The sequence below is a fragment of the Agelaius phoeniceus genome, chromosome 9, assembly GCF_051311805.1.
Source record: "Agelaius phoeniceus isolate bAgePho1 chromosome 9, bAgePho1.hap1, whole genome shotgun sequence".
NCBI lineage: Eukaryota > Metazoa > Chordata > Aves > Passeriformes > Icteridae > Agelaius > Agelaius phoeniceus.
Window position 1 is genome coordinate 32,780,906 of NC_135273.1, and position 24,240 is coordinate 32,805,145.

General features: G+C 43.7%; 1 protein-coding gene across 4 annotated transcripts in view; it reads right to left on the reverse strand.

Moving 5' to 3' along the window:
* The window catches only part of MICU1 (mitochondrial calcium uptake 1), a 95,227-nt gene that overhangs the window by 37,778 nt on the left and 33,209 nt on the right, over positions 1 to 24,240 (reverse strand). For 2 of the 4 annotated variants that reach the window (XM_077183462.1, XM_054637599.2), the window contains 2 exons: positions 20,887 to 20,930; positions 8,329 to 8,443 (listed from right to left, as the gene is read on the reverse strand). In XM_077183462.1, the coding sequence (XP_077039577.1) occupies positions 8,329 to 8,443; positions 20,887 to 20,930 (159 nt within the window). Of the gene's footprint in view, positions 1 to 8,328; positions 8,444 to 9,350; positions 15,205 to 20,886; positions 20,931 to 24,240 lie in introns of those variants that run through there. The other 2 variants (XM_054637598.2, XM_077183463.1) reach the window with 2 other exon arrangements.

Sequence of the window (24,240 nt, forward strand, 5' to 3'; positions counted from 1 at the left end):
ATGATGCTGCAGCAAGAGCTCCAGCGTGTTCCATGCAGTCAAACACCAGTTTGGCCAGAGGGTGCTCCCCAGGCACTGCACTCTCTGTGCCTCCCATGGGTGAGGAGCAGAGCTGGGATCTGGGCACTTCTCAGCTCTTGCCTCCCTGTACAAATTTAAACAAATCATGCCCACCCTGTCTGAGCCCAGTCATGACACTGAGATGAGCTGTGGGCTGGAGCTCACGAGCTGAGACGTTGCTGTACCTTATTTTTCATTGCATTTAGTCTGTGCTGTCACGGTTTATTTAGTCAGAACTGCAAAGGCATCACTTCCCAGCCAGCCACACTCTTTTCCCTGCACCCCACCACAGAATTTCAGTACATTTCCATATTGGGCTCTGGAACCTGTCACTGTTTGAAGCCACAACGCAGCGCCACAATTTTTTTTTTCCCAAATTAAGTTAATATATGAGGATTTATCGTGCTCTGCTACTTTCAAATACACACCTCCTACAGGATTTGTGGTGTTTGCTGGGATTTCTAGGGAATCCTCTAGGTTATAACTAATGCTAAGGCTGTCAGCTTAAGTGATCAGTTAAAACTTAGCTGCTTTTTTCATTTCCCAAATCTAATGTAGATCACTGGTGAGGTTCAGCTCTCTTTAATTTCATCTGTGCAATCAACTTTTAATATTTCCAATGGATGCTCAGGGTTTAATGAGTTTTTGCATCCACTCTTCTGTGGGAAGGCACTTCTCAAATGGGGGTGGGAGAGGGGAGACAAAGAGGAATCACTCAGACAAAAGGAAATGAATATGGAATTAACTGAACTGGATTTTGGATGTTTGTTACAGCTCCAGTTCAAAACTTTCACATTGTGTTTTCTCCTTGCTATAATAACAACCAGCCCTTTATCAGGAAAAGATTCAACAGACAGGTTCATGAGACCCTTTTCCCAAACACTTTGTGCCCAAAATAGATGAGTAAGGGCATTGGGGCTGATGGCAGGGACAGCCTGTCAGGACCTGCTTGATATCCCCAGCACACGTGGTGCTGCTTTTATCATCCCTGCACTTCCAACTTCCCCCTGCCAATCCCTCGAGCCTGGAATTCCAGACACCACGTGCAGGAACAGCCTCTCCTGTGACCACAGCCACGTGCTGGGTCATCCCCCCTTCCAGCCACATCCCTGCTGGGCCTCCTCACAGCTCTTCCCCTCTTCACTCGCTGTCCCTCATTAACTCACTGTTGATTGACCTGGGGACAGCCAGTCCCCAGCACCACCTTCATAATCTCTCCAATCATACATCAAATTTAAGGGATTAAGCCTCCTCTGTATCCATCCAGTGTCTCCAGTGATTAATTCTCCATTTTCTTGAAGAGCAACAAGCTTCCAACGTCCCCCTTAATATTTCAAGAACATGTGCAATTTTATTCACTTTAATTGCAAGCACTGCATGAAAGCCTGGGGGCAATTTCTTCTTATCAGCCCCAAAATCTGGCACCAGGGAAATGGTGTTTCCTCTGTGAGGAAGAGGAGGAACAGACAAAACTCTCATGCAGTTACAAGGTTGTAGAAAAAAGAGCAGTCAACACCTATTTCTTACCCCATTTTCTCTACAAGGATAGAATGATGTTTATTTAAAGATTGGGAAATTTGTTATTCCTTGTGAAAAACTGTCACAGGTTGGGGTTTTTCCCCCCTCTTTTTAAGGAAATATATAATAGCACATCCCATTTGTGCAGACACATGGTGAACAGAGTATAATACTCGTTTGTCCCTCACAAGGACCATTTCCCTCCTTTTCCATCTCTAAACACACATTTCCATGAGTAATGTATCAAAGCCCCAGAGGAGAACAACACCTCCAAAATTTAAATGAGCAGTTCAGCATCAAAAATCTGCAGGGTCAGTATTTTCTAAAGGCAGAGAAGGGTGGCTTTAAATTGGCAAATTCAATTACTTCACTACTTCAGCTAATAAATGGCACGGCTGGTTTCTTCCTTTGATCTACATATCCAGCTCCAATTACCTGGAATGACACTTCCATCCCAACAATGTGACCCTGAGCCAGGGGAAGCAGAGGGCACCCAAGACAATGAGCTCATCCCAGTGCTGCTCAGGAAGGAATGTTCATTAGAGATGTACACCCCTGGTGTCCAGGCCTGGATTTATGGGGCCTGGCTCAGATGATTTCTGCCTCTCCCCTTGGCTGTGACGCTTCTGGCCAGGATTTATGTGGGAAGAGCTGTCCCTAGAGCTGCCAATCCCACTGTGCCTGCCTTGCCCATTACCTCAGCCTGCACAAGCTCCATTTCCCTTCCTCTTCCTGCACTTACACCCCTCAAACTCATAAACCATAAAATCAGCAGACACCAGATTGCCCAGCTAAATGTAGCCCTTCCCTCCCTCTTTTATTTTGCCCCCCAAATTTTACCATTCCCAGCTGCAGCATGTCTAAATTTCCCCACTGCCTCCTTAATTAAGATGCCTCCAAACAACCCCAATATTCCTCCTGCAGTGGTTTCCAAAGCCATTTAAAGGACTCTTTGGTTCTCATATGGCCTAATGCCTGCCTCTATAAGGGAAAACCACCTCTGGATTTTCCCCAAGTGCTCTGCTGCATTCCCAGCTCTCTCTGATTGTGTGAGCTGTCTCCTCACCATCCTTTTTTACATTATTAAAAATAGAGACTGTTTCATTGCAACTGATTTCCCTTGGGCAATGAGGCAGAAACTGTTTCTTCAGTTTCTTTTTAAACTTGATTTCTATCTTTAGATGTTCAGGAGGATCCTCCAAATCATTAACGTGGAAGCATGGAATGGTTTGGGTTGGAAGGAACCTTGGAAATCACCTATTTCCAATCCCTTCCATTGGGCCAACATGGGTGAAAATGTGGTACTGAAGCCCACACCACTATCAGTGAACTCCTACCTTAGAGATATATGGAAAGACCCATATATATAGACCAAGACATAGATACATGGAAAGATCTGGTTGAAATGATCCTTTAGATCCATAATTCCACCAGCTTTCCATGCCAAGTTGCTTTTTCAACTAACCCAGGATTTAGTGCAAAGGGCAATTAACACTTTTCTTGATTCACTTCTTCCAATCAGATATTTGGGGACAGAAAGAGAGCAAATAAAGCAGAACCCAAACACAGCAATGGTGGAGAGATGAGTGTCCTTCACCAGCAAACAAATAACAAGCAGCAGCACTGACCACGTGGAAAAAACCCACTTGGATCCAGCAGGGTAAAGCCCCTGGGAAGGCCTGAGGGATGAGATGGCTTCATTAGGAATCTTTAAGCCAATGATGCCATTTTAAACTATTTTCAATTATTCAATGGACCAATTTGCAGCACTCAATTGCTCTTTACAGCCCTGTACTCTCAGCAGAAGCAATGCACTCTGAAAGACATTAAAAGCTCACTGATGAGAAAGGCCACATTTCCTTGGCTTTGTGCTCATTTGGGATCTTCTCTTTCCCAAAAACTCAATATTTGGAGACACCTCTCAGTGTACCTTGCTCTCTGACCTCCAGCAGAGGAACTGCATTTTAAGAAAACCAAAGTCTTAACACACATTTGGAGAACACCCATTGCTCCCTCCTCATGGAGCTGGGAATTTTTTTGCCAAAACAGGGTGATTTTGGTGATGTTACTTAGAGGAAGTAAAACTTCTGGCTACTCCTTAGAAAACACTGGAATATCTTGTCTTTTGGTGGGAATTTAACACAAAGCAGCTCATGGCTCCCAAGACTTAATAACTCCCCAAGCAACTCCAGTGTGGGAAGAAGGATCAAGAACTCAGCTGGGAAAAATCAGTCATTTAGAGTTAAATATCCTATGGTTGCTTCTTCTCCATTTATCCCAAAATGAAGAAAAATAGATGTGCAAAGGCCACAGTACCCTGAAAGTGAATCAATCCCCAATTAACACAGTCCTGAAGCAGAGACAGCTATCCATAGAATACAGATGGCTGAGCCCCAGCTGCAGTAAATATAGGGAAAAAAAACCCCATTAAACTTAATGTTGCAGATATTTTCCTTTCATTATTATTCCACCATTTCAGAAAATGAATCCAAATCACACCAAGTTGGTTTTTTTAATGTTAATCAACCCAGAAATGTAAGTAACAGGCAGCTAAAGAACTGAGCCCACAGCACTGAGCTACAATATCATCAGTTCCAGAGGAAAACTGAGTTATTTCTTCTCACAAAGAAGGATCAGAATTAACTCTGAAATAATCCTCGTGCATCATCTTGGGATACCAGGGAGAAATCCTTCCCTGGGAGGGTGGGGAGGCCCTGGCACAGGGTGCCCAGAGAAGCTGTGGCTGCCCCTGGATCCCTGAATCCCCCATCCCATCCCACCACACAAATCTGAGGGATGAAGAGATGAACAGAGGAAGAGCAGGTGAAGGACTCAGGCTGACAGAGCCTCCCATGCCCCAGTCTGAGTTTTCAAATCACTTGGGAACATCCCAAACTGCCAATTGTGAAAAATCATTCCTATTTCTGTCCTTCAGCACGGCAAAAGTGGGATGCCAAGCCAGAGAGCCCTCCCTGTGCCAGGAAGCAGCCAGGCTTGTGTTTGGAAGCTGGGCTATTCCTTGGAAGATGCTGCTCAGACACATCTTGGAAATGCCCCACAGCAGTGACTGGGCTGGCAGAAAGGCAGGAAGACATCCCTGCTCCAAACAGTGAAGGTGAGATGGACCCATGGAGGGCCAGGAAAGACTGAAGATAAAATGAACATGAACAGGACTACAAACAAAAACAGTCCTATAAACTCAAAGCAACCTTTTCTTGTGGGAATGGGTCCTGTGGCACAGCAGCATGAAAGCACCACTGGTGAGGTAAAGGTTTCACTCATGGCAGGGCTGGGGCTGAAGACTTTTCTTCAGCCAGGAATAATTTATTATTGTTATTATTCAGAAGTCATGGTCCAAAGGGACCCTGGGGATCCCAGGGTGGGAGAAGATGTCCCTCCATCCCAGGGACATGCACAGAGCTCAATATCTGGCCAGAATACAATTTCCAGAGTTAGATGGCTTGAAATTTATTCCCTATACACAGGACAGAAAAAAAAATAACAGAGGTGAGTCTATCCTGAGTGAGAGTTACCTGCTGTGATGGGAGAAGGAGCTGCAGGTCTGCTATGAGAGCCCTGGTAAAAGGCTAATTATTGTGGCTTCAGCCAATGTTCTTTAACCCTCCTGCCAGGAGAATTAAATCCAGACACAGCAACTGTCCAACTGTGGAAACAACACCAATTTATTCTTTTAATGCCCAGCTCTCCTCAGTACCTGTTAATGAAGGCAGAATTAGTGTGCCTTGCAATTTGTTGGGCAATTGCAGTCACTGGCCATGGAAAAGCTCTTTTTCTCCTTCTTCCATTTGTTTTGCAAGTCCCAGAGCAAAAACCTGTTTGGTCAGGGAAGCCATGTCTTTGTTTTCCTATAACACTCAAAGGATCCAAGGGAAATTCCACCAGAATTTGCTCATCTTTCTACCTCTGCCCCAAAACACAAGGAGCAGCTGAAGCAACAGAAACTGTGGAGTTTCCTCAGGGCCCCTCAGCTCTCATTGCTTTTAACAGAAGGCTGACTTGCTGAACAGCTAAAAGCCAATTTATTAGTTGTTTTAAAAGAAAAACATCACAGAAATACAGCAACCAAGGAGAACAGACAGTGCTGGGGTGAGAAATGGCTCGTAAATAAGATATGGTGACAGACTCATTTTCTGAGCAATGTGCAAACAGCTGCCCGAGAGCAACATGAAATGAAGCCTCCAGCCCTCTCTCCTCCTCTCACTCCCCATTCCACAGAACTCAGCTGGAGGGAGCTTCAGGTAAAGCTGCAAAGACAACTGAAATGAGGAGTTTGGGGAAGCACAACAGAGCCCTTGGGGCTTTTTGTTTGCCAAGGCTCTCATTGATCAGTTTGGAATGCAATGAGCCAAAGCAGACCATGATGGATCTCTCCCCACCACTCTCCCTCCTGCCTCCCCCCCAGACCCAACCTCCCACTCCCCCTTTTGATTATCCTGCTGAGTGCTCAATATGCCACCTTCCTTTCCCAATATTTATTTGGGTTTATCTATTTGGTGTAATCTACAGCTCCACCTTGTCCAGATACTTCCTTAATGCTTGGGTTATTTAAACAACACAGGGAGAAAACCAATATTGAGCTGTCACATTTAAGATTTACTTCCCTCATTCTATTTTATTTATTTATTTCTCTGTATTATTTGTTTATTTCTAGGGAAAAGAACCCAATCAGGAACTACTGGATTCCTTCAAGGTAATGTTCACTACTCAGAGAGTAAACCAGTGGGGTGCAACAGTGAGTTTTCTATTTAGCCACAGGGTAAGGCTTGGTTGGGAATTTATTTTACAACAGCAAATGCTTTAAAAATGAAACCCAAACTCTTCCTCTGGGGAATCACTGTTTAACAGGAGCTCCAGAAACATTCCTCCATCCTCAGGAATCATTTAGCAAACTCCCCAAATGTCTAAAAGTCAGCCTCAAAGCCTTGGAGTTTTTTTTCCTCCTTTTTTTTTTCTTTAATTTTCCTTTTTGAAAGCTCCTGCCTTGCCCTCAAAGGCCCAGTGTGGCTCCTCAAGGCCAGTTCTGTCTCCTCATTAATCTAACTCCCATGTAATTGTGGACACACACAAAAGCCCAAGAACAAGAGGAATAATAAAACCCTGTCCCTCCCTCACAGCCTCCAAAACAAGGCAGGCTGCTCCTCCAACACAAGGTGGTCCTTTTCTTTTATTCTCACAACAAACAATTTAAAGCAAAGCAAGAACAATTTCTCTTACTGCTGCCTGTGGAAGCGCATGAAATTCATTTTGTGCCCTGTGTACTTGATTAGGGGGTTGTTCACCACCAGCACAACCATAAAAACAAGGGCAAGAGTGTTTTCCAAACCACACTCAGTAATGTGACAGCAGAGGTTTGAGAGTTCATTGTCATCTGTGGAGGCTCAGATGAAAAGCCCTCATGACACAAGTGAATACCCCAGATCATTTTGGCACAGCCCAGATGAATGTAAGAAAGGAACTGCAAAGGTCTTAAGAGCCAGTTTGGAGACTCAGACAAATTAAAAAAAGCAAATTAAAGTCATAAAACAAATTCCCTTTGTTGAACCAGCTTTATCTGTTTGTTTTCACAACATGAAGGTCACACACAAGTCTGCCCCCGTCAGGTCCATTTGACAACAAACAAGACCTTGAGCATTGCTGCTTGCCAGGAATAGATCCTCAGCTAATGAAGAGCTGCCTCTCCTGTCTCCTGTTACAACATGCAACAACATGGGGGGAGAATAAAGCACCTGTTGCTGTGACAAAGCATCAGGGACTAACCCAGATGACTCCCTGAACAGCACTGGGCAGGCAGCACTGGGCTCTGCAGGTAACTGGGAAGCATCCAGTTTTCTAATTTCACAAATCAGGTCAGCATGGAATGGACACTTACAAGATTAGATGGCCAAGTTTTCTTTTTTTAAATCTAAAAATAAAATGTCTCAAGTTTATTTGGACAGTGGCTTATTCCCCCCTGACCCCACATTTACTAATGGGGCTGAGAAACTGCCATTGACTTTCCTGTTTATGATACAGCACCTTCCAGGCAGTCAGAGAAGCTCTGTAAATGAGGTTTTGAGCTTGACTTCCACGTGAAGAAAGTCTAGAAATGCCATTTGACATTATCAAAGGCTTCAGTTTCACTGGTTCTTGCCAGCAAAGCAAACTTCTCAGTGCTGGCACTGGGAGTGCAGACAACTTTGCTGGAACAGATTAGCAGATCATGGAAATATCACAAATGCAAGTCAAGGGCAGCAGGGTGAAAAGACAGAAGGTATCTAATGATACTGGTTGAAATGTAAACAGCTTAACTTCTCTCCTCATTGGATTACATCACTCACAAACCCGAGCTCACCCAAGTGAAAATACAGCTGGAAAAGGAGTTTGGAGAGGTGAGAAACCAGTGAAAAGCTGGAGATCTGTGTTCATCCAAATCCAAGAGAATATCACATGAACACAGCTCAAGAACACATCTCCATTTACAGATCTGAACAGCAGGTCAAGTGACTCATTAAAAAAAAATCTGTCACATTTCAAAAAGAGAAATAAATCTTTAGAAGTCATCAATCTGCTTGTCTTCCCAAAGCACTGGAAAGCTCAGGCTAAACCAGATCAAGCACCAGCAATTGCTCAACTCGAGTTGCAGGCAATCCAGAAGGCCTTTTAGGGAAATGCATGGCAACAAGCTATTGCTTGTGGACCCTGACAACTTCAAAAAGGCAGGAATTGCAGGGAAAATCCCTGTGTACTTACTGGAAAGGACGGTGGTGAGGAAGATGTAGTCAGAGAAGGAGATGAGGCCGCATTCTCCGAGCGCGTAGAAGATGCTGTCCTCGTCAGCAAACTTCTCCCTCTCCTGGGACAGCTTCTGCTCATCCAGCCCAGCCACACCCCAAAGAGAGCACAGAAAGCACCAGGTTAAACACAGAAATGAAAGTTTGATTTGTATCCTTAGCACCAACAAGCCATTCCATGGACACACACACCCCTACTAGCTCCATCCATATCTGGTGGACCCTTCCCAGCCTTTGGATCTGATCAGAAGAGTTCTGCAAAGATCAGTGCTTCCCCATCCCAAACAGGACAAGGAATTGCATGGGATTCCTTTGTTGGTTCAGAAACAAAAACTACTATATTTATGTTTCCAGCTGAAACATAAATATATTTGCTTATTATTACATTATTATGGCCAGTTTGCTTCAATCTTTGAGATTAGTGGTAAAAATCTCAGACTTTAATACAGGATTCAAAGAGGAAATTGTATTGCACTGACAGCTTTTTAGTTAGACTCTGTTGTAGAAAGGAGCCAAGAAAGGATTATTTGACATGAATATAAAGTCTGATCAAAGTTATCCAAACTGTGTGTGTGTGAGCTCACAGGGAGGACCAGCCTGAAACCAAACTCAATCTCCCTCTTGCTCCAGTTCTTTTCCATTTATCAGCTCACAATATCTTACTAAGCTAAAAATCTGAGTCCCTTTGATCTGCAGAACCCCCAAAGGCTGCAAAGGATCCATAGAACTGTTAGGGAATCCACACTGGTGACCCACTTTAAGGACACAGCAGGAGGAGGCACACACACACACACACAGAGGAGAATTCAATTAATACACAGGAGAGTAGAGGTGGGTGAGGTTATTCCATGGAAACCAGGCCATGCAAGCACACACAGGCATGGTGAAAGCAAGGCTGGATTTAGGAATGGCTTTAGGAAAAAACCACCAACAAACACCACCACAAGAGGGTCCAGCTACACAACTGTCCCCCAGCGTTACCTCAGTCTAGCGGAGATCCCATCATATACAAGATAAAGGAAAGAAAACTGGTTAACCAACAATAAAACAAGCAGGCAAAACATCACATCAAGTTGAATGGTTAGGCTTGCCAAAAGCAAGGAAAGTCTGGAGCAACCAGGTGGTTGCTGTGACTGGAAGCCTATGGAGATGCCCCAGCAAGTGTTAGCTCATAGCTTCTCCACTGTCTGTAGCTGATGTCTCTCATCCACCTCAAGTTTTTGGGGTTTTTTTCTTTTTTGAGAGAGAACTCACCATTGTATGTGATTGCAGAGTGGGGATGAGCTCAGCTAATAATTTAGATGAAAATTTAACCTGTATCTGGCTTGGAAACCACAAGAAAAGAGACAAAAATAATCATATAGATCACAAAAAAAAAAAAAAACAGTTTCCAGGGAAAAAGAGTTCAGTTCTATTGATCACATAAAATTGTTCCCAGTAACTCTGCCTTTACCACCTGGAGAGCACCAGGAATTTAATAAGAGGTGAGTCACTACCAGCAGACAACAGGCAAATAGCCTTCATTGGATGCAAGATAACAGCCAGTTATGATTATGGGGTACCAGGCTGAAATATCATTTCCTCAAAAAATGGTTTCGCTTCCATTTCCACCAAGATGGATCCAAAGCAAGAAATAACATTGATGCTGATGTGAAGAACAAACATCTGGTTTTCCTCTGAACCAGAGGCAGGATTTGGGGAGAAAGCAGCTCCCTGTGACTGCTGCTGGAGGTGTTGCCAGCAGCATCTCACCTGCTCCTGTGATTTATTGCCTCTCCCTCTGATTGCCTCTCCTGGGCAGCATTGATCATAATCTAGCTATTGGCATCTTGCTTAAAGAATCCCATGAAAAAGTTCCAGAAGGTGGTTTATTAATTTTTATGGGCTTCTTTGCTGCACTTAAAATTCATAGTCAGCATCAAACAGCTCAAAATATTCCTCATAAGAGGAAAGCACATCCACAGATTAACAATAAAAAAGGATATTAAGTTAGTTGGTCTCTGAAATATAAAGACAGATGGGAGGGAGAAGCATTTACCCATTTGTGCCTTCCTTTGAGCAAACATAGTAAAAAAAATGTTATTTATTTATATTAAAACCAGCATCTACTTGTCACTAATCCAGGGAGCACAAGCTGTAACTACAGTGCTCAGCTGCCTGTAGCTTGTGGAGAAGGGAATTTCTCCCCCTGATTTTAAGAGAAAACAACTGCCCTGATCAATCAGATTTTCAGCTTCCCAGCAGTAGAACAGAAGCTTTAAAGATTTCCCAACTCTCCCATTCATTTTCCTCTGTCTCAGTGAGGAGCTGTGTGTTTGACTGCTTTCCATGAACTTTGTGGGAAGCTCACCCCACTTTGGGGAAGGCTCAAAGCATCCTTGTCCCAGGAGCTGTTCCCCACCACCAAACATTGCTGAAAGGAATGATATCTAACTTCCTGGGAAAAATAATATAAAATAAATCTATATATTTCACAATAAAGCACAATGTGGGCTGTTGTCACCCCTCAAAGTTCAAGCTCTAACTAACAGCTCAAACCAGTGTTTTCCACACCCACCTTCCTTCCAGCACACTCCCACTCAGCCAGAAAGGTGATGCTTGGTATCAGAACACCCAGGAAAAATCCCTTTCCAAACCTCCACCTTCTTTTAGGGACAAATCATCACCACAAATGAATTAACCACACCCTTTTGTATCTGAGCACGAGGTGATCCTCAAAGTGTTCAGTTAAAACAGTCAAATGTCTTCCACTTAATATTTTTTTCTATGTTAAATCCACTCCCAAAACCAGAGTAATTGGTTAAGATCATTCAGCACACCCCAAAAAAACCCCTTTAAACCAGCATTCACAGGTGAGCAAGCCATGGGGAACAATTGACAATTATGATGTATTTTTTAATCAAGCAGTAGATTCATACTTATCAAGCACACAGATGAGCAGACATCCAAATTAACACGTAAAAGGAAAAAGAAATCCAAATATCTCACTGCTTTTGGCACAAGCATGGCTGTGTAAGTTCAGTGAGAAGCCACCAGTCCAGTCTGAGTGGAACAAAACTTGTGACAGGTGTACAGGCAGATTCTCTTACAGCTCCAAACACTGATGACAGGTCAAAAAACTGACTCAAATTCAAGATACAGAGCTTGCTTTGCCCTTCCCAAGTCAGGCTCCAAGCTCAATCAGCACCAAGATGTGGTTGAACAGATCAATGCAGTGACCAAGCCTCCCCAGAGCCATGTGCTAGAGGAAAAAGTCTTGTGCTGCATGCAGGCAACTCCCCAGAGTTCCTTATGTACAGGCTGGCTGCAAAGCACCCAAAGATTCATCACAAACTTCACATCTTCCACCCCAAAACTCATCTGCTGCTGGAGCCTCCCTTAAGCTGAGGACATGGTACAGCTCCCAACAAGGATTGGTGGAAAAACCCCACGGAATCCTTATGTTCCTTGCCAAATATTATCTTTATTTTGGATTTTCAAATGGTTTTCTCAGGGCTGAGTGAGGAGTGAAACGTGGTACTATTGAATTATGCAAATCTGAAAAATAAAGGTGTGTTTTTGCACATGGAGGGATGCTTTCTCTGCAGAGGCAGAGATGGGCACATGGTGCTGCTGCTCCCACTCCTAATGCAGGGCTAGAAAAGCCTGACCACCTAAAAACTGGCAGCTCCACTTCAGCTGGCACTCCAGAAACTACAGCATTTAATTCAGGAAGAACACATCCTTGGGAAATCCTAATTCCAATTTAATTCAGGAAGAACACATCCTTGGGAAATCCCTCAGAGCTGCCAGTTTGGGTTTCCATCTGGAGAAGGAAAGGACATTTTGGGCATATTTCTTCCTGTAACTTACATTTCAGCACTACATTTGCACTTCCATGAACCAAAGCTTCAGGAATTTATCAGCCCAATGTGACCACTTTTGCCTTCCAAAACAACAATAAAATAAATATCCATGACAGATAATGGGTGTTTCTCCAGAACCAGGAAGCAATTCTGTCAATTAGCAAGGGATTTTAGATGAAGAATAAACCACCTTTTATTGACAAACATCATTGTACTTGGTTTGTTCCTTTTGAACAGAAACATCTTCAGGTGACCATTATTGCATTGAGCAAATACAAACCCATGAGTGAAGTCAGCTGGATGCAAAGCAATTCTCTTTCAGTCCCAACTGACCACCTTCAGTTATTATTATTATTTATTATAAAACATTAAAATAAGACATCTATTAATGTATTTCCTTCTTTCTTAATAATGTATTTCTGTCATGGTTAACTGTAGGCATGTAGGAAAAGAAGTCCTATTTGCCAGCAGGACAAGTGGGGATTATTGTAGCTTTTTCCTGTTGAAAATCCAGGGAAATATATACTAAGAGACTTGGTAACAGACAAGGAAAAACCCTCAATAAATTCCAGTGCAAAACCATCTTGCTGTGGTAATTGAAAATATGAATGCTTTCAACTCTGCATCAAAACACTGAATTGAAAAAAGGAGGAGTTTAGACTGCTCATTTTTTTTAAGATTTAAACCTTAAAGAGTCTAAGCCATGTATCTAGAGATTTCAGGCACCTCACTTTAAGAAAACTGAATAAAGAAATAAAAAGGCTTTCAGGATCAGATTTAAAAATTGAGCCTTTCAGCCCAAATGTTCCAAAGTCCTCCAGGGAAAAAGAGATAGGAGAGGTCCCACTGCACTATGAAACATGGACAAAAATGGGACTTGAGGGAAAACTGAGGGATTTAGGAGGTTTAAAATCAGTTCCATAATGTGGATGCAAAATAAGTAATTTTAAATGCACCACTTGGCTTTTTTATATCACTTTTTCTACATCATTAAATAAGAAAAAAGTATTTGAGGCTGTGATGAAAACAGCACAAGGACCTTTTGAAACTCATAAACCTCTTTTAGCCATGGGAAAGTTCACATTATCTGGAGCCACTAGGAATGATAATTTGCTATGGAGTCTGCACACCAAAACAGGCAAACACAAACAGGCTCTCCATGGCAAATTGTGGTGGCTGAGTGCTGACCTAAGAAAATGCTGAAAATTTACTGTTGGCAGATAATACTGCATAATTGGCAGATAATACCTTTCAAGAGTATATTTTAATCAAAACCTTTTGATTTTGGGGGGTTATTTTATCTGTGTATCTACAGAGGGGGACAAAAATACAGAGCTGGACATGGGTGAGGTTGTCCTGCATGTTCTCTCACTCTACATTTGAGCACATGCAGAGAATGAAAACCTGGGCAGCAATTCTTACTGCAGGTGGACTCCTGTGACTGGAAAGAGAAATCTGCATTCCCTCCCTTTCAGCAAGGCTGTAAATATTCAAACCACCTTTCAAACAAAGGGCACCTGAAATGCAAGGCCAGCATTCTGCACAACCCAGAAAATCAACAACACAGACTCTCCCAACCCGTGGCAGGCAGCAGAGCCACTCATGCAAGGGAGAAACCCCTGCAGGAAAAGCAAATAGGAAATGCCTTGGAAAAGGGACAGTCTACATTTGTGCTCCCCTCAGCCCTCTGCAGGGTAATGAAATCACAATCTGCAGGACCACTGGGGCATTTTGCATTGAAATTTAATGGGGAGGATTGAAACTGGGGTCCTTGATGGCCCACATCAAGCTTCTAAAATGAGCTGAGTTTTGCCACCTTGGAATTTAAATGGTTGTTTAGGTCTCTGAAGGAAATTGGGATGCTGCTCTCCCTCATCTCAGCCTGCATGACCAAGATGAACTCATTGTGTTGCTCTTTCTCTCAGGCAGAAATCCCAGTGTGAAAGGACATCAAGAGGAAAACAATAATTCTCTATAAAAAGTGATTATTATTAAACATTGGCTCAGTTGATGAGGTTGGAGCTGTGCACTTGGTACTCACCACCAAAATCTTGTCAATTCTCTTTCCCTCTCTCAGTCCTTTTTTTTCTTCACCTGCTTCTGCCACCCAGATTTTACCTCCTTTTGTAGCCAGGTGAGTTCAAGCATCTCCTAAAGCTCTCCCTGCCACCCTTTCCTTCCATACTAACACCATGTCACCCAAGGACAGAGCTCTCAGAGCTTTGTGTCCCTCAAGTATTAAGCATTAAGCTAACACAAGCAAAACTAGCAAAGAAATTAAAGCCAGAAATACCCCAGAATCCATTTTTGATTAAAAGACTGCCTACACCCACTGAGGGCCTATTACCAAGTTGTTTATTTTTCCCTAACTTTCCCTGTGGATTTCATTAATGTCACAAAGCTACAGGGCAAACTCAAAGTGCTTAAAGATATTTTCCTCTTTACTTACTAATATTGAATGAACTCCCCTTTGGTTTCTAGTACTTTTTCCTACTAAACATTTTAAGAACTACAACAACTAAATATCGACTACCTAACATATTCTTTAATACAGTTCACTCTACATAATTCTGTAACTTGAAAAACTCAAGTTTCCAAATGTAGCCTTTTCCAAACCTACACACCTTCAAATAGATGACATTTCCCCAAAGCCTTTGGCCAGGGATTCAAACTAACTTGGTGGCCTCAAGGGGAAAACACTATTTTCCAACAGAGCCAGCTCTATCACAGTCTCATTGAGCTGCAAAATAAGACAGAAGCCTCAGAGGACACTGTGAAACCAGGAGGGCAGGGAGACACACATCTGAGCTTTGCTCAAAGCAGTTCTGTTAATAGAGCCAGGTATTAATGGTTACTCTGAGGACTGTTCTCTCCACAAGCCAAACTCAGGTGTTCTGAAATAAATCCTGCAGGCTGAGGATCAAGGAGAGCACTCTGAAGTATTTATGAGAGGAGCAGGGGGAAGAGGTGAGCATACACTGTCCCTTTCACATGAAAAGTGCATTTTATGAGGTCTGAAGCACAAACTAATCAAAGCACATGCTGTCTGCTTTGTACCTGCCAGAAATCCTGGTGGGAGAGGAGAGGGTTAGAAAAGGGAAGAAAATGAGGGAATGCTTGGTTATACCAAAAAAAAGCACAAACCAGAATTAGAATAAAGACAAGTATCAGAGATATTAGCAGCTGGAAGAAACACCTGCCAGGGACCTGGAAACCAGAACAAAAGAGGACAAAGAACAACCAGAGGATTTTAGTAGGAACCCTGTGGAAACAAGCAGCAGAATTAGGGATACACAAAGATAACAGAAAGTAGAGCTTTGTCAAAGGCAAAATACACCACAAATGTTTGGTAGAGGAGTTAGGAAAGGAAGACACTTGTTCTGTACTCAAAGCAGCCCAGGTGCCCACAGGGATGTTTGTGCACTGTGTTAGAAGAAATTAGAATTTTCCTTGATGAAATCCAGTTTTATTAAAAATAAACCAAGAAAAGAATTTGCACATTTCAGTGTCCACACAGGTCCCAGCAAACAGAGAAACATCTGAACTAACTGAAGCAGACAGGAGGGCCAAGTTTGGCTGGGAGGGGAAAGCCAATAAGCAAAGAAACCAACTAACATGGACAGGGTGTCAGAGAAAGAAACCAAGAAGATAAAAACCTTCTCAGCTCAGCTTTGCTGGTTATCTGCAAGAAACTGCATCTCTGCTTCCACAAAGCCACAGGCAAGGATTTTGTCTAACCACTTCCTTAGAGCCCTTTTAGGGATGGCAGAGGAATGTCATACAGAGCAGTGTAAGGTTATTATTATCCATGTAAGAAGGTGCCTCCTGGTTATTATGCAAATACTACCTGTGCTGAGATCAGAGAGTGCAGGAATTTAAAAGCAGGGAATCTGAAGTTGGACAGTGACATTTCCCATGGATTATGGACCAGAATGGCTAAACACTTCCAGGTGTCTCCAAGCAAACCACAACCCAGCCTCACCAGCTCCAGCTGGGGACACATTCATTTCAAACTCTGTCACAACAGATACTGGCCAGACCCCACACAGTTGGATTTAGAGAACTCCTAACCTGCTTTCATTGCATTTAACCTGGAGAACATCCCAAGTGTCCTCCAAGCGCACCTGCACTTCATGCTGCTCTTTACTGAATTGATACTGGCTTTTGGTAAGGCAACATTTAGAGTTGCATCCTTTGGAATTAAGGTTTCAGAGGCACTTAAACCTCCAGGGAGCTCAGAGCTCTGACCCAGTGTTTGGCTCCTGAAGGACAGCAGGACTTTAGGCTTGTCTCACTTGCTGCAAGTTTGGGTCTATGGCAGTTTATCAAACTCTGCTGGGAGCATCATGCTCCAGGCAAAGCCCATCCACAGAGCAAAGGATCCCAGAAATTCCAGCTACTAAATCAAGGCTCCTTTCCTTCCCACTCTTTCAAACCTGTGAGCAAGATCCTTCAACCCATCAGAAAAGGATGGTGCATCTACCTCCAGTCCTCTCCTTGAGGATCTTCCCTGAGTACTTATTTCAACTCCTTTGCTCCCGAGATGCTCTTTAAATCATCTGGAAAGAAATCTGCCTCCTAGCAAGTGTTCTTTAATGGACACACACCTTCAGGTCAGGGCAGCTGAAGATACTCATTGCATTGGGCCATGACATGACCCTGCATTATCCAGTGCAAGTGAATTCTAGAGATATTTTACTGGCACTTAGAGGCACCATTTGAAGTGTTTTCCTTGTCCTTCACCTTGTTTGGCATTACTTTATGGCGTGCCCAAACATCTAGAGAAGTAAACATAAATGCTGGCAGGAAATACTTAAGTCATAAATTTAATTAGAGGGCACTGAAAGCCTCTCTAATTACTTACTGCAGGAGGGGAAACTGTTGCTGGTAGCTCAAAGGCTCTTGCTCTTATTGAGCAGCAGCAAGGAATTCTCCCCACAGGAGAAAAAGGAGCAAGTCAAGTGTATCCTAATTAAACTAATAAGCCATCTAGAGTGGGGCTTTTGTTTCCTAAATAGGCCAGAGGACTCTTAAAGCACTGCAGCTCACCTCCACCTTTCCACCAGGCTGCAGAGCTGGGGGACACCTGGGAGCTCCTGTGTTGGCTCACCAGGCTGGGACAGGGTGGATATGCAGCTCACAATTCAGAGTAATTACATGAACAGCATTGTTTCTTTACTTTTTTGAGAGATGAAGCTTGTCAATCATTAATGCATAAGCCAAAAAAATAAACAGAGAGAGCACAAGAAAAGAAAATTTTTAACAAACTCTGCATGACAACTTACGTAATGTTAATGAAGCTTATGCCAGGTTGGATGTGCTAAGAAGTCTCTACTACTTAGTGAGAGTATATTCATCACTAAAACATGAGTTATTTCTCCTACAGATGGGTTAAAAATGCATTTGCTTTCCCACTGCCAAATGCAAGAGAGAAGAGACAGTGGAAACACAGCAGACAGACAATCATGGTCTGGGCAGCTGCACACCCTGAGAGTGTGCCTGTTCTCACATCAGCCTTTTGCTCAGGCTCCATATGAAATGTCTGCAAGCTGATTAATACCTTCTTTCTACTCTGAATGAATAGTAATCAATGCCTCTTTTCCCCTACTTTGCTGAGCTTGTTTCCCAAGGGAAGAAACCACCACTCTTAGACAAAAACGGAGCCACAGGTTGCCTCCCTGTACACGCTCAGCCCAAAAGCATGAGCCCGTGCTGGCACACACATCTGACCAAAGGTTTGTGCTGCCTGAGTGTCTCCAGGGCTTTTGGTCTTGCAAGAGTGAAAGAAAAACATTTAGGCTCAAATTACAGGAGCATTGTTGCCATTAAGAAGGCAGTAACATCTACCTCCCTCTCCAGTAACTCTATAAATTACCAGTAGGAAGAAGGAGGGGCAGGAAGAAGAGGAAAAAGTGGATTTTATCTTCTCACCGTGGCACTCAGTCACATGCACAGCAAGCTGGCTGGGAAACCCAACAAAAGCACAATACAGAGGCACATCACTCCCCAAAATCCTTTGGCAAGGTCAGTCCTGATCACCCCACAATGGCCCATTTGTTGTTTTGATGGCAGCTTTGCCTAAATAAAATGGGTTCTGTGAAAGGAGCAGCTCGTACATCATCCCCCTAATGCTGCAGCACCTAGATCTCAAACACACGTGCTCAAAATTCACACAGATGCTACAAACACTGTCCTGGAATATGGCATTAAAATGCAGCTAACTGCACAGACCTTTTAATAACTGCATCTCCTTCTAAACCACTGCTTGCATGCAGACATCACCTCTGGAACTTGGCTTGGAACTCAAATCAATCCTCTTTGCCACTCTTCAGCCAGGGTCTGACCTCTGGATTGCCAGTGCTTTTCAGCAGCACAGCTTGCTTATGTCTGACAGCTCACAAACTCCTTTTTCCTTAAAAAAGGAGAAGAACTTTCTAGTGACCAGGCCTGTTATGAGTACCACAATTCCCATTTCCTCTCTGTAACACCCATAAGGATGCTTAGGGGAACAGGGATGACCCTCTCCCCCTTCTGCCTGAGCTCAGCAGCTCCTCCTGCACACAAAGGCAAATCCTCTCCAAGCAGAGGCTGCTTTGATAGTCCAAGAGGAATGTGTGGCTGGAACCAGGCATGGAGGGAGAGATGCAAAGGGTTTTATCACTATGCAAGTGAAACTCAGAATGTGTGAGGTCAGCTCTGCAGCACCTCAGTTGTGCTTGGCTGAGTAAAAGCAGTGTTATTTTTTTTTAAATTGGAACCCAAAGCAAGCAACAAAATGAGAACAAGTTGCTGTCAGATCAATCTACTGTCAGCTTCCTTCATTACCAAGGGAGAGCCAAGGCCAGCTCATTTTATCCTCTCCTCAAATTATCTCTCACCTGGACATTACCACTGCCCTAATAGCCACAGCCAGATGTAGCCAGTCCCAAGGTGTCTTTAAGCAGACAGCCAAGCAAACAAGAACCTCTATTTCTTCATTTTCAGAGTACAATGCTTCCAGGGTGTTATTAGGCTGTGGAAAAATCAGGTCCCAGGAGAAGATAATAAAGCAAAGGCCACTGCAGTCCCCTAAATCTGCTGCCTCACTTTCAGGCAATCAAACCACAGCACGGAGACATCCAAGTGCAGCAGCAACATCTGTAAGTTATATAAAAATATAAAAAGCTATTTCAGTCTACTACAGGTCAGAGCCCTGGGTGCTGAGGGGCAAAGGAACAGAAAGTTGAGTTGAAAGGATTTGCCTTTGGATCTTTTAGCCAGAGTGCTCGGGAGCAGGAGAGCGATCAGCAGGAATAGTGTGGGATTCAGCACTGCCTCCCTACAAACAAATCCTGTTTATGTAAAGCCTCAGGGATGAGGGTGATAGCTTGACAAGATAAAATGATGAAAGTGAGTGAATGCAAAACAGACTGTCATGAAACCACAGGGAGAAACACTGGGTATTTTGCAAAGAATATACATCCTTCCTTTGGTTGGGTTGCTTTTTTTAATCCCAAAAAGCAGACATCACGTTTGTGGCAGAGGGGAAAAGAAAACAGGTGTTCATGACACGCTTTGGAGCTTTATGTATCAAAACTAACTGCCAAAATCCACCTCCCTGTTGTCTGTTTTCCAGCAAAGCCCTGCTCTGCTGCCTGGGTAACCACACAGTGGCCCAGTGCTCATGCAGGGACCCCAGGTATTTGATCATCTTGTTGTTACCTGTGCCTGCTAAACACCAACCAGGGAACTGCACATGTTCAGCCCACACTGGGTTTATATAAAGCTTTAAATTCTTTTTTTTCCCCCCAGTGTTGAAGCTTTCTGGAAATGCCTGACACTGTGCCAGGTGCACCCTGCAGCAATAGGGGGGGAGATGCTGATGTCCCTTTGAAAGCTTCATTTTCAGATGGTGCAGATGAAAATGCTGCTAAAATCTGGAGGAGCATTGTGTGATGTGATGGAAAATTAACTAACCTGCAGTTATCTGCATCAAGGGGTCCATCTGAGCTGCCAGTCCTGGGGCAGAGCTGCCTTTACCACCCCACTGGGATTTACAGTGGGGATAATTAGGTCTGTGGATAATTAGGTCTGTGCTGTCCACAACAAGTGGGATGCTATGTGGCTCCTCTTTCACAGAGAGACAAAACTAGATCAGAATTAAGATTTTATCAACACCTCTCATGACACCACAAACATCCAGAACAGTGCTGAGCTGTAGGAAGAACCTGGGCTCAAAAGGGGAACAGAGAAAGGCTGTTCAATAGGGAGGAAATATCTGGGTGGGACACAAAAAAAACCCCACAAGAGCATCTCCTTCCTTTAGGAATCTGGAGATCAGACTGGGAGGGAAAGGTCCAGTGAGTTTCCCCTGAAATGATTTAACTTGTGGGGCTCTCACACAGTCAGAAAGAAGCAGCAAAGAAATGTGATTACAACCATGATTTCCCAGCCCACCAGCATATAGGAAGTGGTAATAATTTGTCTGTAAACATTAAAATAAGGTCCCTTTATAGAAACAATCTTTCTGTCATTACAGAAAAAGCACTGCAATGCTACTGAAAACCAAAATGCTCAGAAGAGAACACTTGACACACTTCATTTAACTTACACCCTCACACAGGTAATAACTGAAGGATTCTAGGTCAAAAAAGCCATTAAATAAAATACATTTAGCAGTGCAGTGTGCTCACCTTCCCATCATAGCGTTTCACTATGAACTGGTCCAGGCCCAGGTCTGCAAGAGAAAAAGAAATACTTACAGAAAAGAAAGTTTTTATGGCATAGAATTAAATATTTCTTGTGCTTTCTGTTTGAGAGGACTGGAAAGTAAAATGCACAGTCTGAGTAACATGTGTAGAAAACATAAGGACAAGAGGAAAATTTTGTTTGGTTTTGTACATTTTGTACTTTGTATTTTGAACACAAAAAGCCAACAAACTCATGAAATCAGAGAAGAAAACCTCCTACCACAGCAGGGCCAGCAAGAGCTCAGCAGTCAGCACCTCTCAAGAGCCTGAAATGCCCTTCCCAAAGCAGATTCCTGCACTATTACCAGGCAAACATTTCACTGTGACCCTTGGTGCTTTTAATAACACATTTAAATGGCCCACAAATGGGAAAAAAAAAACTTGTTCCCATAGTTAATTGTCCCCAAGCAAATCCAAAGCTTGTTCATATCTGAGTATAAAATAAATAGATTTTAAAGGAGATAAGTTTAGATGCATTTGTAAGAAGTGGAGTTCTTTAGCTGGCTTGGAGAAAGGCAAGGAGAGGGATTGCTTATATCAATAAAGTCTCTGATACCTTCCCAAAATGTTTATTTATGTTGAAGAGGAGACAAGAACATCCCAGCCTTAGCTGAGTTAAGGCACAAAGCCCAGCAGGCTGCACCTAACACCAGTGACTGAAAGTATAAGCAAGATGACAAAAAAATTCAGGAAGATTAATATCTGAGCTTTGCAATCCAAAGTGAGGGAGATGCATCCTGAGAAGAGATTAAGCAGAACTCAAGTTGAGCATTTCCAGTAAAACTCAGGAGAGCAGAGGCTGATTTTTGGTGCTCTGAGAAATAAAACCTTCTGCAGAGCGACGTCCCGTGCATCTTCTGCCACTGTTTATGGTAATTAGCACATTCTCATTTCAATTTTAATTAGAAAATAAAATGGAAAAACCAAAAGAAAGCCTTCCCCATGCCTGCTGTGTCACCTGCTTTTGAAAGAGGATAATGAAACCCTTCCTGCCTGCTGGAAAGTTTGATGGCATTGTGCAGAAAATGGAATTATTCATTGCTCCAGGGTGACCCCCTTGCCTGTGTGACCCAAAGCAGCTCCAACTCCTCTGCCACCAATTTCAAAGGTCAAGGCAATTGTCACAGGGCTTCCTGCACTTGTGACAATTCCAGCCAGAAAGCACCTTCTCAATAGTTCGTGGGCCTGATAACAATGCAAATTGCATATTCATACACTTTTTCAGGCTTTAATCTTGTGAATTGTGTCCTTCTCCAAGCTGTGGGTATAAATGCAGTATTAGTGCATTTAGAGGTAGGATTTGTCTGATAAATGTGATTATTTTATTACAGACACTTTATGTGGTCAGAGCTCACCCTGACCATCCATCTGCATGGTGACTTAAGCTGAGCTTATGTCCATGTGACATAATAAAGTCATTTCTCAGGGACACCTCCTTTTCCCATGCCAGGAAATGCTGCTGAAAGACAGATCCCTGACAGCCTGACATTATACATGTACTCATGGAAAGCCAAAAAAAGGGCAGGGGTTAAAAATAGCAAGTGAAAGAATGTCCTAATGGCACCTCCTGCAACTGGACACTGGGAAAGCACAGAGGTTTCAATAGAGAACCAAAATGAATGGATGATTGTGTACAGAACAGCAAGAAAAGATAAGCTGGTAACTGTCATTTTATATGTATCAATACCATATGTTTCTAAATAACTATAATAAATATTCATTGAATAAATAAATGTGGAAATGATGGCTCCTGGGCTGTCCCAGCAGGGGTGTGGGCACAGGCCCAGGGCTGTCACTGTCCCCTGGGCTGGCCCTGCTCAGGGACCTCCAGGGCTGGGTCCAGTTCCCCAGTCCAGGAAGGACCTGGAGGGGCTGGGGCGTGTCCAGGGCAGGGTCTGGAGCCCCAGGAGGGGCTGAGGGAGCTGGGCAGGGGCTGAGCCTGGAGCAAAGGAGGCTCAGGGGGCCCTTGTGGCTCTGCACAACTCCCTGCCAGGAGGGGACAGCCAGGGGGGTCGGGCTGTGCTGCCAGGGAACAGGGACAGGACAAGGGCAAAGGGCCTCAAGCTGGGCCAGGGGAGGTTTAGGTAGGATATCAGAAAAAAATCCTTCACCAAAAGAGTGGTCAAGCACTGGCATAGGCTGCCCAGGGCAGGGGTGATGTCACCATCCCTGGAGGGATTTAAAAGCCATGTAGATGTGGCACTTGGGGACATGGTTTAGTGGTGGCCTTGGCAGTGCTGGACCAATGGTCGACCTCAATCTCAAAATCTTTTCCATCCCAGATGATTCCACAATTACACTGCACACACAAGCACATTGGCTTCCACCAATATTTTATAGAGTCACCCTCCCAGCCATGCACGACAATGTCCCCTCTCCTCTGCTGCATTAATTAAGCTGCACACTTCAATTCCTCTGTGAAATTCCTCTTGCATTGATCCTGAGGGAAGAAGCCAATTCAAAAGCTGAAAAGAGGCATTTATGTTCAATGCACACACTTTTACTCTATACATTTTCCTTTTCCCAGGACAGTTTTATTTTCTTTTTTAAGCACTTAGCTGCCTGTTTTTCCACAAGCCTTTAAACCTGACAAAAAAAAAAAAAAAACAACAACAAAGAGGATCTGTTGCCTGATGCCTGGGGTCCTTCTTTAAATTAGATAAAAACCCCAAGAAGCTGCAATAGGAGTTCAGCATTTGTGTGGGAACACTGCATGGATGAGGACAATCCCAGAGAACAAGGGAAGGGAAGAATGGCAGTCATTGCACCTCTGCTTTCCAAAAGGCAGAGTGTTGTTAAAGCCACCACAGGATTGGCTCTAAGTGCCACACTCCCAAGACAAACAGCCCCTGGCTGGGCTATTGTTGCTGAGCTGCAGGAACACAGGCTAACAGGCATGTTGAACCAGGAAAAAAGAGCTTTTCCATCTTTACTGAGGGGCAGGAGCTGAAAAAGCATTCTCCCAGAAGTGGTTGAAAGGATTTCCTCAAGAGAGGCAGCAATGAAAGCCAGGAGTCGTTTCAGGAAGATACCAGGCTGCCTCAAGCTTTCCTGGGACACACCCCATGGCCAGTCTGGATTGCAGGGATCACCTAGAGCTTCTCTTGGACAAACCCAGGCTTTCCACCATGATCTGCCCCAAAATACTCTCCTATTTACCTGAGACCCTGCACAACCCCTCACCTTTCCCTCCACATCCCTTTTGTTCCTGCAGCCAAGGGCTCTGCACCAGCCCCTCACTGCCAGCAGCATTTCAGTGTCCTGCAATGATTTCCCAGTCAGCTTCCCTGGAATGTT